Here is a 15,782-nt window from a genome sequence, read left to right as displayed (position 1 = left end):
ATCCTCCTGCTTCAGCCTCCCAGAGTGCTGGGATTATAAGGATGGACAGTGTCCCCCCCCCAGAAAAATGTCACCTATGATGGTTCATACAGGAGTCAAACCTGTAACTGGGGTTATTAGCATCATGCTTTAACTAAGTTAACGAACCAGGCGTATCTTTCTTTTTGATTACAAGGACATCTGGGCTATAGCTAAGATATTTGAGGAAAATGTTCCTCTTTTTATTAATTTTTAGATTACCTACGATTGGAATTTTTGGTTACCTTTTTTTCTTTTCAAGGTAGAGTGTTTTAAAATTCTCCAGTAGAAAACACTTTCATTTTGGGAATTTTTATTGGTTACTTTTATTGTTACAGTGACTTAAAAACCTCTACCTTTTGAAATTTATTAAAATTTTTATTTGGGACAAGTATTCTGAGACGTGATAACTGCATGTGGCTCCCTTTCCTGTTTCCAGCTGTTCTGTCTTGTGCTCAAGCCAGAGTGCACAGGGCTTGCTGAACTGTGGTGCAGCGTGGCTGTGGCAGTGCAGCAGCCCCTGCAAGTTGATCTAGCTGAGACTTTGTCTTCAGTGTGCTTGAGGCCAGCAAGGAGGAGGCTGGGGTAAGGCCAAGAGGTGGCACATGTTAGAAAACACTTGGCTTCAGGGCTCTATGAGAGTCTGCAGTGGTTGGCCTAGACCCCAGAACAGGCTCTGAATGCTTGTGGACTCAAAAGAGCTTCCTGGACTGAGCCCTCCTGTCATGGTGTCTGCAGACTAGGAGAGATGGAGCAAAGGCTTGGGAGCAGGGGGTAGGGGTGCCTGCACCCTCAGGCCTCACTTCTCCTGCTTTTCTCTCTACTGCCTACTGTTTGTCCTGACTTGGGGGCTTCTTACTACCACACCTGAACCCCACTAACAAAAGTAGAAAAGCAAAACCCTGCTGGGGTGAGGGGTGAAGGTACCTGGACGGAAGGAGGCAAGATAGGTTGCAGTACCTGCCTAAGTTGAGAACCATGAAAAATTGAGACAGCAGCTTCCATGAAATCCAGCAAGGAGAAAAGCTAGCGAGGTTCAGACATGGCTCATAGGAGGTTTCCTGACTAAGTAATTGGCAGAGTGTTTGAAAATTAAAGAAAAAGGGTGGGCTGGGATGTATTTCACTGAATGGTAGAGTGCTTGCTTGGCATATCTGTGGCCTGGGTTCCATCCCAGCAGTGCCAAAAAGGGAAAAATAAAAGTCACTCTTTAGAGCAAATTAGGTCCTGACATGAAAATATAATATAAATCAGCCATAGTACATAGGAAAATGCAAAAATATAGTTCCAAGGGAAGAAGTAAGAGATATGGAAGATAAAATCATGGGAGTTAATATGCATGCAATAGCCATTTCAGAAAAAAGAGTGGATAAGCAATTATTAAGTAAATATTAGAAATGAATAACCTTACAGGAAGAAAATCTAAGCCCCCAGTGTAAGACTTCTAGTATGTTTTTTTAATGACTAAAAGGTGCACATCTTCGATGTCTTTGTAAAATTCCTGGTCTTTAAACAGGAGAAAACTCTTCCTCTGCCCACTAAAAGGGAAGGAAGGAAGGAATATATGTGCTTGCTGGTGAACTTACCATTTGTAACTCCAAGCTAGAAGGCACTGGATTACCAGCTGCTGGTTCTTGAGCGGAAAGGACTTGATACCCTTTGAAGGAGTGCTGTGAGGGCTAAAGAGAGCTGGTACAATGCCAGAGTACAAAAAGTAAATCATCCATGTTCTTATCTAGAGATTTCAAAGTTAGAAACAAGGAAGAACAACAGAGAGAAAGCATGTGGAGTAATCTTGTCTGGGCTCATTCAGAATTTATCCCTAATGAAATAATATTTAAGAACATACACTTGAAGTGGTAAATTTCTTGAACTACTCTGAATGACATTCCATTAATATTCTATGAATAATATGCTTTTTCATAAAAAGCCAGATACTTAGAGACAGATGGAAAAGACAGATGGAAAAAATAAACATTTTTCAAAGTCTATTGATAGGGACCGAAGAGAGGAAAAATGTCGAAGTGTTATTAAGGTCTTTTGTTACAGAGGAAAAAAGTAGGAAAAAGAATTATTTTACTGTGGTGGGGAGAGGTTATCTCTTGCTGAGAGTATACTTAGAAACATGTTTTAAATAATAATTGAAGCAGCCTGGCATGGTGGCAGATGCCTGTAATCCTAGCTCTCGGGAGGCTGAGGTAGGAGGATTGCCATGAGTTCAAAGCCAGCCTGGGCTACATAAGCAAGTTCAAGGCTAGCCTGCATTACATAGCAAGACCTTGTCTCAAAAAACAAAAAACAAAGAAAACCCAAAAACTAATTATAATTGAATCTATTTAAAATATTTTCAAGCAGTGTATCCAAGTAAAGAAAGGGGAGATAAACATTAATGAAAAGAGAAAGAGATGGAAAACATTAACAGAATGGAAAAGTATATTACAGTGTGAAATCAACAAAGACAAGAAGTAGAAAGACTAGCAAAAATATCCAGATCAGTAAAAATAAGGAATTTGAAAAAAAATGAGATAACTAATTTTAAAAAAAGAAGGAAAAAAAAATTAAATATATTGCACTAAGTGTAAATGAATTGAATTCTTCCATTAAAAGTTAAACTCTAAACAGTACATGTTGACTCACATGTGTAACCCTAGCAATTTGGGAGGCTGAGGCAGGAGGATCATCTCAAGCTCCAGGCCAACCTGTACTATGTAGTGGTACCCTGATTCAATCAAAAAACTTATATATATGTATGCGTGTGTGTGTGTGTGTGTGTGTGTGTGTGTGTATGTATATGTAAAGTAAAAGAAATCTAGCAATGTGAAAAGGAAATTTAGAACTTTACATTTATAGTCAAATGTTAAAAAGGAACTTGACAATATAAAAGTTACAAAGGTTACAATTCTTTATGGCCAAAATGCCCTAAAATCATTAGGGATATGAAAGACTAGGAAAACTTTATTTTATTCAGATAATAGGACAGTTTAAAGAGCCCTTTTAATTATCAGGAAAAAACCACCCAACTGAAAGTGGACAAAGGAGAAAAATTAGACAGTAAACAAAAAGGCTATTCCAGGCAAAAGTGAGAACATGGTTTAGTTACTGGTAGTTAGGGAAATTAAATTTCAACCACAATTATACATTATACTTATCAGACTTTTCCTGTGTAAAGAGAAGACTGTCTTCACTGTTGGAAATCTAAAGAGTAACGTAGTGGAAAGTAGAGATCTAGCAAAATTTAAAATGTTTGTGTACTTTATTTATATATTTTTTTTAATTTTTGCCTTTTTGAGGGAGGGTTTCACTATGCAGATCAAGCTAGCCTTCAACTCATTTTGTAGCCCATGCTGCCCTAGTACTCGCAGTGATCCTCCTGCCTCAGCCTCCCAACTGCTGGGATTACAGGCGTGAGCCACAATGCCCAGCCCAAATGTTTGTATACTTTAATGTAGTAGTTCTTCTCTTGGTTTCTGTGCCATAAGACCAAAGCCATGCCTACAGAAGAACATGAAAGAGATGCTTATTGCAGCATCTGCTCCAGTGGCAAAAAATTGGAACAAGGTGTGTGCCTATCAGCAGGGAATTGGTAATTGGCTGGAAAGCTCTACTACATACATATTGTGAAATTGTATGTGGTCCTCACAGAGAAATCAAGCCTAGACTGTACCAGTAGACTGGGAGTGATCTCTGACATAAGGTGAAAAATGTGAGATGAAGAGAATTGGACAAGTGTAAGAAGTGTTTTCTAAACAGGAAAATGATGCATAAAGCATATCCACAAATCAGTGTATTTGTTCTGTGCCTATATGAGCATGAGTGTATCCTGGGTAGTGAATGTGAACCACATCTAATAACATGAAAGGGAAAAGGATGAGGACGAGCAAAAATCAATACACGTAAGATTCTAACTGCAGATATTTATAACAACTTTATAAAATTTTAGATGATAAAATTGAAGAAAATTTGTTGATGAGCCAAAAAATGAAAATTGATCTTCGTGTCTATAGGTGTGAAAGCACTTGTAGTTTTTTTTTTTTTTAATCTAACATAGCTTACCATAATGTGTCAGATTCTCAAAGAAATGTCTCACAATGATTAGGCTTTTGTAAGTTTCCTTTTGTATTATAAATTTTGTTTTTATCTTTGATGGATAATAGTTTATGGCTATTAATCTTTTTATTAGTAGATGAATTTCTACTGTTTTCTTTAGTGCCTTTGTTCATAAACTCTACTGTCTAACACTCATGTTATTGGTGCTATTTCTTTGGTTGAATTTATCCTCATTAACCATTTTTTCTCTTAGACGTAGCATCAGGTAATATATATTTTAAGTACTGTATGGCAGTGTTCTTTTCCCACATCTGAGAGCACCATCTCCACTCTTCATAAGGGATATCTTTCAGTCTTTTCATATTTATTCTAATTAATAATTTGATTTTATTATCAGCATAATTGGTGGTATGCATAGATGCTTTTAATTCTGCGTGACTACCGCATTTATTGGGGGCACAAGAATGTTCCTTTTAAAGATTATTTTGAGAAAATTCCAATTCCACACTTCATGTGCAAGATGTAATATGTACAATGGTTGTGCTGATATAAGCCTATTGAGAATTTCTTTTTTTCTTTCTTTATCATCGTGAAGACAAATTGAGTGGTGGCGGTGCAAATAAAAGACAAAAAATTGATCAGGACTTTCTCAGCACTATTGACCAAACAGGAGAACTTTTAGCAATGCTTGAAGATGACGAGGTTGATGAAGTTAAACAAGAAAGAATGGAGGTATGGTACATTCTTCCCTTTCACAGTAACAGACCATCAGAGAATTGCCTTTGCTATTTAGTTCTATTTTTGTGAACTTCAAATGTCTACAATTCCCAAACCCATGGTTTTATGTCAGTGGCAGCAGTGTACAGAGGTACTTCGCCTTCACAGTCAACTTTGGGGATCAACTTTACTTTCTTTTCCTTTATTTTCTCCTTTGAAAATGAGTATGTTTCCCTACTCTGGGTCTGAAATATGTTTGTGTTATTTTATTTTATTTATTTATTTTTATTCCATTAAAGATAATTAGTAATTAAATGTTTATTTTTTGTTCCAAATTATCCAGTTATCTTGGCAAAGGTAATTTTTACTGCTTTTGTCTTGGCACACAGAAAGCAGAGCTATTATTCAGATGATTATTTGTAGGCTCTGATTGGGCTCTCTAGCTAAGGTAGTTTGCCAGGGCAGCTACATGTTTCAGTATCACTGAAACACATCAGTGACTCTTGGATAGGTTTAGCAGTGGATGTGAAAATTGTATGTACCCTATTTACCTTAGCTATCTCTACCAAAAATTATTGTTTCTTCAAGTATACTTTAAGCAAAAAAAAGTAATGACTTGTTTCACTTGAGTGCCTTCCAAAAAACAAAACAGTATTCTTATAATTCTTATTACTATTATTATACTTTTACATGTGAGAAGTCTCAATTTCCTCCTTTCCTTAAATTGAGCAAGGAAAGTAATTCCAGAATTCCCAAAGACATGCTAAGTGCCTACTTTATCATAGTCTTTATGCATGCCAAAATATAATTGTTTCATGTTAAATTTTGGAGGAAGTCCAATAGACATACATGCTTTATAAACTTGAACAACCTTCTTTAAAGAATTAGTATGCCTAGATCAGAAATTGTGATCTAAAGGTGCTGTTCTTTTAGGTATCAATTACCTTAGAAAAGTGTGGTTATCTTGGTTTGGGGCAACTGCAAATGGTTTTTGTTGAACTTTGCCTTAGGCCAAAAACATGGTAAGTTGTCCAAAGCAGATGATAACCGTATATTTCTGATGTCATTATGGCCTAAACAGGATATGATTGTTTAGTGACATGGTATCACTTACAATATATTACATAGAAAGCAAATATTGTTTATGCTTTATTTTAAATTTTTTTTTCTATTATGAAAATTAGCACTATAAAACAGGTCATTAAAACAGGATTCGACCTAAAGCATAAATGAAACTGAACAAGTAGCTTTTTAGTTTTGATGGGAAAATCTCAGCTAACCAATCTTACTGCCCAGAAGGGCATTCTGCAGTTACGGAGCAGGGGAAAAATGGAGGATTTGTAACACTAAGCTTGAAATACTAGGCTACTGTCTCCATAGAAGAAATAATGAGTCAGGGAGGCCCTAGTTAAAGTCAGTAAAATAGATAGAAATATAGAATAGAAAATGCTTGAGCACTGACATAGTCTGTATCCCACCTCCATAAGGTTGGGTGTTACCTAATAGTAAGGAGAACAGAGTATCAATAGTTGATAAAAATGGTTACATTGGAAATCTGCTTCATTTATACAGTAACCATGAGATTGGCAGCTTCTTTAAACCTTCTATGGAAACAAAATCTTGTCTCACTGAGTTAATAAAGAGTCATTTTGATACTTAACTCATCCAGATAACAGAGTTAACTGAATAAAAATGATGGACATACTGTAGACAGTAGAAGTGGAACCATTAAGAGCAGAGGCCTTGCCTGCTTCTAATTTGACAGGTTACAGTTTCAAGAGTAGACCACAACTGTGGCAGTCCATATGAAACCACTTTTGACTTGCAGACTGCAATCTCATGCATTTAAAGTGCAGCAGAATAATCAGTCCTGGCATCATTCGGTGATATAATTCTATTCCAGGTATCACTTAGGGTTGTAGAAACAATGTTTAAACAAGTCGGGATGCACAAAATCTTTAGTAACTTTGTCATCTGCTTCTAAGTCAGAGGCTTAATACTGGAATCTAGAAAGAAAACAGGATGACATACATGGAAAACAGAATGGTATACATAAAATTTAAAGCATCTCATAATTTTTAAAATAAGCTTAAACTGAATAAGATCCCAGGTGGCCATCTGAATTTGCTTAACCTGATGTGAACTGGCCATAGATTTTAAAACATGGAGTTTCTTATAAAGACGAAATAATAAGAAAAGTCAGGCATGTCACATACTGTGCCCAGTTGTTACAAAGTTGTGACAGCTGAGGGTTCTCAGTCCCACAGTGACAGTTGTTCCATGTGTGTGGACTGAAAATCTCATAAAGAAGTCAGAGAGGCAGGCGGCTATATACGTTTTCTATCTTTTCCTTTTTGTTAGACTTTCATTTATATCTCATGATCTTTTTCAAGGAAAGGAAAAGAAAATGCTTTATGATTCTAAAAATACCTTAAGTAAGATGTAACATAAAAGAAAAGAATATTGCCAGTAAAATAAACTTTTACAAATACCAGAAAAATTAAAAGATTGATTTAAAACCTGAAACTCAGAAAAAGGTCAATAATTTCAATATATGTGAGATTAAAAAATGATGATACGGTCTGGAGTGATAGCTCAATGGTAGAACATTAGCCTTGCATATGGAAGATCCTGGGTTTAATCCTCAGAACCATAACAAGAAGAAAAGAAAGGGAAAGAAAAAAGTAAATGAGGGTAGAAGTATATACTAGAAACATATACCTATATATAGTTTATATGTATATTATGTATAAATATGTATGTATGTATACTTATATATGCATGTACAGTTACATACATACACTGTTACAAACATACTAAGCAGAAATAGAAATATAATTTTATTAGATTTTTTAAAAGGTGAAAGTAAAAGAACCATCAATTATATGTCAGTTCAACTCATACACTAGTGATATTAGTTTCAAAGAAAAAAGAATTTAAAGAATAAAGCTTTTAAATAGTATAAGAATAGTAATTTTATGTTATTAAAACATATTGCCTATAATGAAAACATAATAAATAAAAATGGTTAACTATCAAATTTCCAGACATTCAAACATAACAAAACTTTGGAAGTGCAGGCAGAGGTCACACAAAAGCATTTGTGGTAGAGACTGGAACAAACTACTGTCAACTTTTGGTAAATTGACTGTCGCAAGTTTCTTTTAAAGGCTGGGGTTATACCTTAGGGGTAGAACATTTGCCTAACATACAGGGAGCCCCAGGTTCAGTTCCTAGTACCAATACGTATACATATAATAGAAAATCATATTCAACAGGACATCAAAAAGATCACTAACTTTAATCAAGCTGATTTCTTCCCAAGGATTCAAGGATGGTTGAACATACACAAATCATTAAACATAATACATCACATAAACAGGATGAAGAATAAAAAATCTTATGATCACCTCAATACATGTAGAAAAATCATTTGATACAATTCAACATGCCTTCACTATAAAAGATTTGAATAGATTGAATACAGAAGAATTGTACCTCAGCATAATATAGGTTACATATGACAAATGATAGCCCGCATCACCCTGAGTGGAGAAAAGCTGAAAGCATTTCCTCTAAGATTAGGAACATGACAAGGATGTCCTCTATTACTTCTCTTTGTTAACATAATCCTAGACGTTTTAGCCTGAGCTATTAAGCAAGAGAAAGAAATTAAAAGATACACAACTAAGAAACGAGGAAGTTAAATTATCCCTATTTGTAGAAGGTACAATTCCATATCTAGAAAAACCTAAAGAATTCACCAAAAGACTATTACAATGAATGAATAAATGTAGTAGTTTCAAAATACAAAAACTTGTAAAAACTTTTAGTGTTTTTATACATCAGTAGCAAATTTGCTGAGAAAGAAATCATAAAAGCACTCCCATTCATAGTAGCACACACAAAATAAAATACCTAGGACTGAACTTAACTAAGGAAGTGATTGACCTTTATAATGAAAATTACAAAACACTAAAGAAAGAAATTTAAGGACAGCAACAACAGAACAGAAAAGATGTCCTATGCTCATGGATTGGAATAATTATATTGGCATGTGTGTAATACCCACAGTGATTTACAGATTCAGTGCGTCTGTATAAAGATCTAATAGCATGCTTTACACATGTAGAAAAAAAAGTCCTAAAATTCATACGAGTGTATAAAAGGCTCTGAATTGCCAAAGTGATCTTGGCACATTTGTTCTGTTAAAGGTAACTTCTGTTCACATAACTTTAAGATAGTTTATGAAATTGTTCTTCAGGGAATGTTAGTACTTCTAAGAAATATTTGGTAATTTTACCTACATAGAGCAGAATTAATGTGTACTGGATGTGTAATTTGATGTGTTTTTCTGACCTAGGAACTGCAAAAAAGGTTGTATTAGTCATCTTTAGCAGAACATAAAACTTGAGGTATAATATGTAGTTTAAAACTGATTTCCTTTGCTTTCTTCTCCTGTCCTGTCCCCACTTCATTTTTTCCTTTCATTCATAGCACTGGGGATATTGAACCCAGGATCTTCGCATTGAGCTATATTTCTCACTCTTTTTATAAATTATTTTTTAATTTGAAGACAGAGTCTCAGTATTCACTAAGTTGCCCAGGCTGGGGTTGAACTTGCACATCAACCTTCCAGAGTAGTAGGATTACCACTACTACATACACCACCGTGCTACCTCTGATTTCCATTTGTGACTATACAGACTGTATAATTACATTTGGTCAGTTGCTAGCCTCCTAATATGTAATGGTAAAGAACTGTGTATTTGTTGGTACAAATGCTTGCTATAAATGCTTGGGAAACGTCTCCTGGAAAAAGCATTTTCACCTAATGACATGAAGAATATATTTGGGATTGTATGGAATAGAACATTCCCTAAATCTTACCTAGATCCCTGTCATTTTGTAGGTCACAAGCTCAGATCTGATGGGCAGTTCGCAAGGGATCCTTTCAGGCTTTTCTTTACTGTGTGAATGACAGACTGAACCCTAAGGTCAGGTCAGTTCTGCTTCGCTTAATGCACACAGGCACCAAGTGTAAAACTAGAATTGGATGGGAGCAGGGAGTTTTTTTGTTTTTAAATATTTCCTAACATTTCTGGTTATATAATCTCTGGGGCTGTTGCTTTGGCATAGAAAAATTTTACAAGAGTAATTAGGTAATAACCATCTCTATGATAAAAGCTTAAGTTCCACTCCCAGTTGGCTTCTACCTTCAGAGATACTCAGAGTTCTTTACTGTTGGTTTTTGGGGGAAATTAAAATAAAAATTCTTGCTTGTCCCTTTCCTAAGTCTGCTGAGAAGGAAAATATCTGATGGCGGCTTTAGAACTACTCACAGAAAATCCTGGTTTTTTTAATCCAAATTAGCTTAGAATCTGACAGCTATAAGTATTCTTTGTTATGAGAAAAAAAAATATTTTAAATCAAGATTTGGTAGTAAAATATAGGAACAATGATTTCCATTCACTTCTACCTTCCCCACATTCAGGGAAGTATGAAAGTCATTTCTCAAGCTAAATCACTAACTAAACTCTGTGTCTATGAGCAGGGTGTGTGTGAGCAGAACTTGGGAGCTGCTGGTTTCCTCTTGTGTAATTGGAGCTTTGACAGATACATACTGATTATACTGTGAAATTAAGTTTTCATAGAACCAATCAATATTTTCTGTCTCAAATAATTTTGATTTCTTTTTAAAATGGAATCCTGAAGATTTCAGTTCAAGGTTTTCTTAGAGATCCATCCACCAACTTGTTTATAAAACACCTTAGCAGGGAAGAGTTTTAAAATATCATTGAATTTAAGAACACCACAGGCTTTACCACTAATTTACATTTAATGTTTATAGTTCTTAAAATTGTGGTTGTGTAATAACCAAAATATTTTTGCCTTGAATATTTGGTGGATTATATTTCCCTATTCTTTCTCCTTCACCCACATTCCCCACCAGTAGGTGGGCAGATTGTTGTTATATAGTCTGGCTTTTATTTATCTTTATGGGTTTAATCTCCACAAATTAGTATTTCTAGATATGGAAATGAGTGTATTCTATGTGATAATATTTTTATCTTTTTAAAGGTTCCGTTTATTTAGTGGAATTAACAGATCATTTCTTGTTTGGTATGATTAATTTCTATTTCTTTTCTTGCATCCATGCTAAGGAAGCAGCCTTTAGTTCTTATTGTTGCCAATACTTCATGGCAAATCAAGTCAGCACCATTCATGTGACTAGACTTATTTCTAGATCATTCTATTCCTCACTTGGAGTAAGAATTTTAGATTAAACTACAAATATTTAGTGATTAGTGCGACCCATTGCTATAATATGTCTGGAAATTTTCATAGCATCAGTCAAAAGGATCCTACCAGAGAGATCCTACCAGGCTACTGCTTTTCATGACCCTTCTGTGTAAGTCTTAATTCCTTCCCACGGTATTTGTACATGTTTTGTGCTCTTGTGTAACCAGCATTTCCATCTTCTTCTGTCTTCTCAGTTTCCCCTCTTTTTTTCTCTTCCCTCCCAAAATATGCACATAGTTTTGCTGAAGGATGTCTCTTGAACTTGCCTTCCCTAAATAGACATTTATTTTGCTTTCCTTCCCCAAACCTTTTCCACTGGGCAATGAACATGTGAGTTCAGATATTTTAGCATGTGATAAATCATGATGTAACAGTTGTGTTTGCTTAGTTTAACTCGCTAAGCTCTCTGAGGGCTTGCACTTATTTCATATATTCTGTGCTTAGCATAGTGCCTCAAACATTGTAAACTATTTGTAAATATTTGTGCATGTACAATGAATAAAATAAGTGTAATTTTGTAGCTGGAATATGTGGATATTATTTCTTTATTTCACTTAAAGAAGATAGTTTCCAAGTATATGAAACCAATCACTTCTGACTCATAGACTTACAAAGGGATATTTGCATATAATTAGTTATATGCCTTAATGAGCTTTTTATATCAGGTGTCCTTCAGCAGATCTCTTATGGGTGCTTTCCAGTTGCTAAAAGATTCATTGCTTGGGTAGCTTCTCGTTCAAATTACAGTTATAGCTTTTCACAGTGCTAACTATAGAAATTTTCCTAACCACACTCCTTTCGTATTGACTTGGCACTGTCCAAAACTGTCTGGAGGCTAATACTGACCACCAGTTGCAGTTTCAATTAGCAGATTTTCCAAATGGATGAATGCCATCTGAAACTATTGGTTCACTCTATTTCCATTTTGGAATATGTGGTGATTAAGTTTACATACTTCGACACATATCTGCCAAACAGACTATATTGATAGACTGTGAGAATGTATTCATATTGAAAGGCCTATTACCGCCATCATTATTACCATTATTACTGTAACTCTTATAAATAGTCAAGGGCCATATTTTACCATACTATAGAAATTGTGTTTTTTTTTTACTTTTACAATTAAAGTAATAGCCATATAATAAAATGTTAAAGTATTATGCTTGATTTTAAGTAATTCAGTAGTAATTATTAACAATTTAAGCATTTTATGTTTTTCTTCTACACTATTTAATAAATCTTACTATCAAATGCCTTACCTTGAAGAGAGAGAAATTCTTGTAGTTATTCTCCATTACCAAGAGTAGAAAACAATCATCATTAATAATAGATTTCCTTACCTGCTGTAAAATACAGAAAAGAGAATGAAAGTTATTATCTTTAGGGGAAAAATGCTGTAGAAAAAAGTCAAAATCACTGGGTTACTTTTTATTTTGAAGGAATACTTTGTTATATAAAAATCTTACCAGTGATAAAATTTTTAAAACTTTATTTACCAATCTTGCACAAATACACAAATATGTGCAAAGTATATGAGTATATACCTTAGTATATGATTGTATATCTCATGAGTGCAAAAGTATTTGAGTGTGCACCTTACTATTTATATGTGAGTGTATGAGTGTATACCTTATACCTTATACCTTATAGTATATGAGCAAAGTATATGAGTGTATACTTTACTGTCTGTATAGAAATTATACGTGCAAGGGAGAAACAGAAAGAAGAAAAGGGCAGGAAAGGTAGGGAGAGGGGAAGAGCAAAACAGATCAAGGATTGAAGTTTTCCAGAGAGATATGTATAAAGTTTCCATTGTTCATCTATTTGAAAAGTAAACCAGGAAGGTTCCATTTATTATATCATAAAAAAATAAAATACCTAGGAATTTATGTAAGGAGGTAAAAGATCTCTACCCTGGAATCTGTAATGCTTTAATGGGAGAAATGGAAAGAGACATGAATAAATTGAAAAATAGCTTCTGTTCATGATTGGATTAGTATTGCTAAAATGTCCACTTCTGAAAACAATCCACAGACTCAGTACAGTCTCCAACAAAATCCCAATGGCATTTTTCACAGAAAGAGAAAAAATATTTCTAAACATCATGTGGAATCACAAAAGACAATAGCCTAAGTAACCTTAAGAAAGAAGAAAGAACCAAGTCAGAAGCATCCCACTTCTTGTTGTCAAATTATATTACAAAGTTGTAGTAATTGAAACAGTATGGTACTGGCATAAAAACAAATATAAAGACCAATGAAACTGAAAGCCCAGAAATGAATCTGTGTATATGTTCAGCTAATCTCTAACAAAAGCAGCAAGCATGCACAATGCAGAAAGGTAGTCTTTTCCATAAATGGTGTTGAAAAAGTGGATATCCACATACAAAAAGAAAAAAGAGAAGAAATTGGATCCTTACATCACACAATTAAAGACAACTGTAAAGTATAAACTGTAAAGCTCCTACAAGTAAACAGAAGAGAAAGGGTCCTTGATGTTAACCCTGGCAGTGATTTTTTTTTTTTTAGAGCTTACACTAGAAGCTCAGATAAAGCAAAAAAGAATAAGAAAGACTGTCAAGCTAAGCTGCACACAAGAGGAAGCAGTCAACAAAATTAAAACACATCCGATGGATTGGATGCAAACTGTATATCTGAGGAAGGTTTAATACCTGAGATATGTAAGCAACTCATACAACTCAGTAGCAAAACAAACAAAAAAAATCCACAAAAGACCTAAACAGATATTTTTTCCAAAGAAGACATAAACATGGGTAGCAAGTATACAAGAAGGTGCTCAATGTCACTAATTATTGAAGAAATGCAAAACCAGCACAGTGAGGTATCACCACACACCTAATAGGTTGACTAATATCAACATAGAGGCAACTGGTATTGCTGAGGGTATAGAGGCATGGGAACACTTGTATACATGGTTGGCACAAGATTAAATTGATACAGCTGTTGTGGAACAGTATGGAGAGTCCTCAGACTTAAAAGTAGCAAACAGAAGTGGAGAAAAACACAATAAGGCCTTCTAGTCTTCAGATTTATAACTAGGAATTTCAAAAAGCACTTCATATGCTGCCCAGCAGTCCTAGAACATTCCCTAATACACACCTCCTTAAGTTGCACTAATTATGTAAACCTTGTCCTCTCATAGACCTCTAGCTCCTTTCCCCTCTCTAGTTTCTTGATGTTTTGCATTCTGTTTCACTGTGAAAAGTGAAGCAATGAGAAAAGCACTTCTAACTGGCTGCTCCTTAACTTTAATTGATTTTTATCAATCAGCTATCACTTCACTTTTCTTGAAAGAAGCAAGAAAGCTTCTACTGTATTTTTCTGTTCCTATGTAGCACAGAATGTCCCTAAAGAGGCTGAATTTGCTCCTTCTCACTTCTCTTTAAAACTAACTAGACTCTACTACCCTATAGAAATTGCTTGTGTTAAGGCCACTAGTGACTTCTATTGTTGCAAATATAACCATCAATCCTCCATCTTTATCTCTCTGCGTTGCTAGCACTCAGTGGCTCAGAATCATACTGTTTTCTAGACTTCCCGTTGCCCTGTGTCTACTCACATATCTGTAGAGAGAGGTCAGAGAGACCTTCCCCAGTCATGCTATTAAAAACGTGGCATGGGCTGAACTGTGTTGTCCCCCTCCAAATTCATTTACTGAAGCCCTCATTCCCAATGTGATGGTATTTAGAGATGGCACCTTTTAGAGAAGAGGTTTAAATGAAATCATAAGAGTAGGGCTGTTGTGATGGGATTACTGAGTACCCTTACAGGATCACAAAGGAACTCTCCACTGTCTTTGCCTCTAGAACTGTGAGAAATACATTGTTATTGTTCAAGCCATACAGTTTGGTAATTTTCTATGCAGCTCCAGCAGACTAAGACAAAGGAGCACACTTCCCATCGCCCCATCCTTGGTCTCCCTCTTTTACTGTGTTGCTCTTGGTGGCCTTTCATATGTTCTCACCTGAATCTAAGCTCCTGGAGGCAAGAACTCTGTAAATATCACTTGCTGAAACATTTGAACTGCCCAGAATAGTGTATAAGTATAGTAAGTGCTCAGTAACGTTATATGTAACAATAAAGTAATAATTAAAATATTTCCAAACATCGGTAGGTCATGTATGTTTCATTATTTGAAAAGCAGTTATATTTTTACCATTTTGACCTTGAAGGGATACAAAAAATGTTTATTTTTCAAAAATGTGTATTAGTAGCATCCAATGGGCACCACAGAAGAGTTCAGCAAATTTTAATAAACTTTAAGCAGGAAAAACATTTATCTTTAAATTCTATGAGACCTTTGTTTGCTTAGAGAAAACCTACAAACCTGTAGGTAGTTTAAAGGATTTCTATGTTCACTGTTTGAAGTACTTCACACATTCTGGTGTTGATGGTATTTTTTAATTGACTGTGGTAGAGATGTCTTCCTGTAGTAAGGAAAGTGCAAGAATTGCAGTGTCCTCAGGACAGGAATTGAGGTCCAGCGTCCTGCATGGTGCCTGTTCCACCCCAGGTACTGTCTGGACCCTAACTCAGGCACTGGCTCATCTCTTTTTTTCTTCACAATCCACTCAGTAGGGAGCCCACTTTCCAGACAAGCACACCAAAGCTTGGTGAGGACCACAGTTCTAGAGTGAAAAGTACCGGGCAGGAAGGCGGTTGGCTGTGTATGAA

General features: G+C 35.2%; 1 protein-coding gene across 27 annotated transcripts in view; it reads left to right on the top strand.

Moving 5' to 3' along the window:
- The window catches only part of Supt3h (suppressor of Ty 3 homolog (S. cerevisiae)), a 441,758-nt gene that overhangs the window by 234,423 nt on the left and 191,553 nt on the right, over window positions 1-15,782 (top strand). For 26 of the 27 annotated variants that reach the window (XR_001235061.1, XM_013516875.1, XM_013516858.1 and 23 more), the window contains one exon: window positions 4,661-4,797. The exons of the other annotated variant lie outside the window; for it this stretch is intronic. Coding sequence is in view for 25 of the 26 variants with exons in the window: in XM_013516875.1 (XP_013372329.1) it covers window positions 4,661-4,797 (137 nt within the window). In the remaining variant the exon portion in view is untranslated. The remainder of the gene's footprint in view (window positions 1-4,660; window positions 4,798-15,782) is intronic. 27 annotated transcript variants of the gene reach the window in all.

Source organism: Chinchilla lanigera, unplaced genomic scaffold (genome assembly GCF_000276665.1).
Source record: "Chinchilla lanigera isolate Chin_1 unplaced genomic scaffold, ChiLan1.0 scaffold00036, whole genome shotgun sequence".
Classification (NCBI taxonomy): domain Eukaryota; kingdom Metazoa; phylum Chordata; class Mammalia; order Rodentia; family Chinchillidae; genus Chinchilla; species Chinchilla lanigera.
This window is presented reverse-complemented; position numbering and strand designations above follow the sequence as displayed.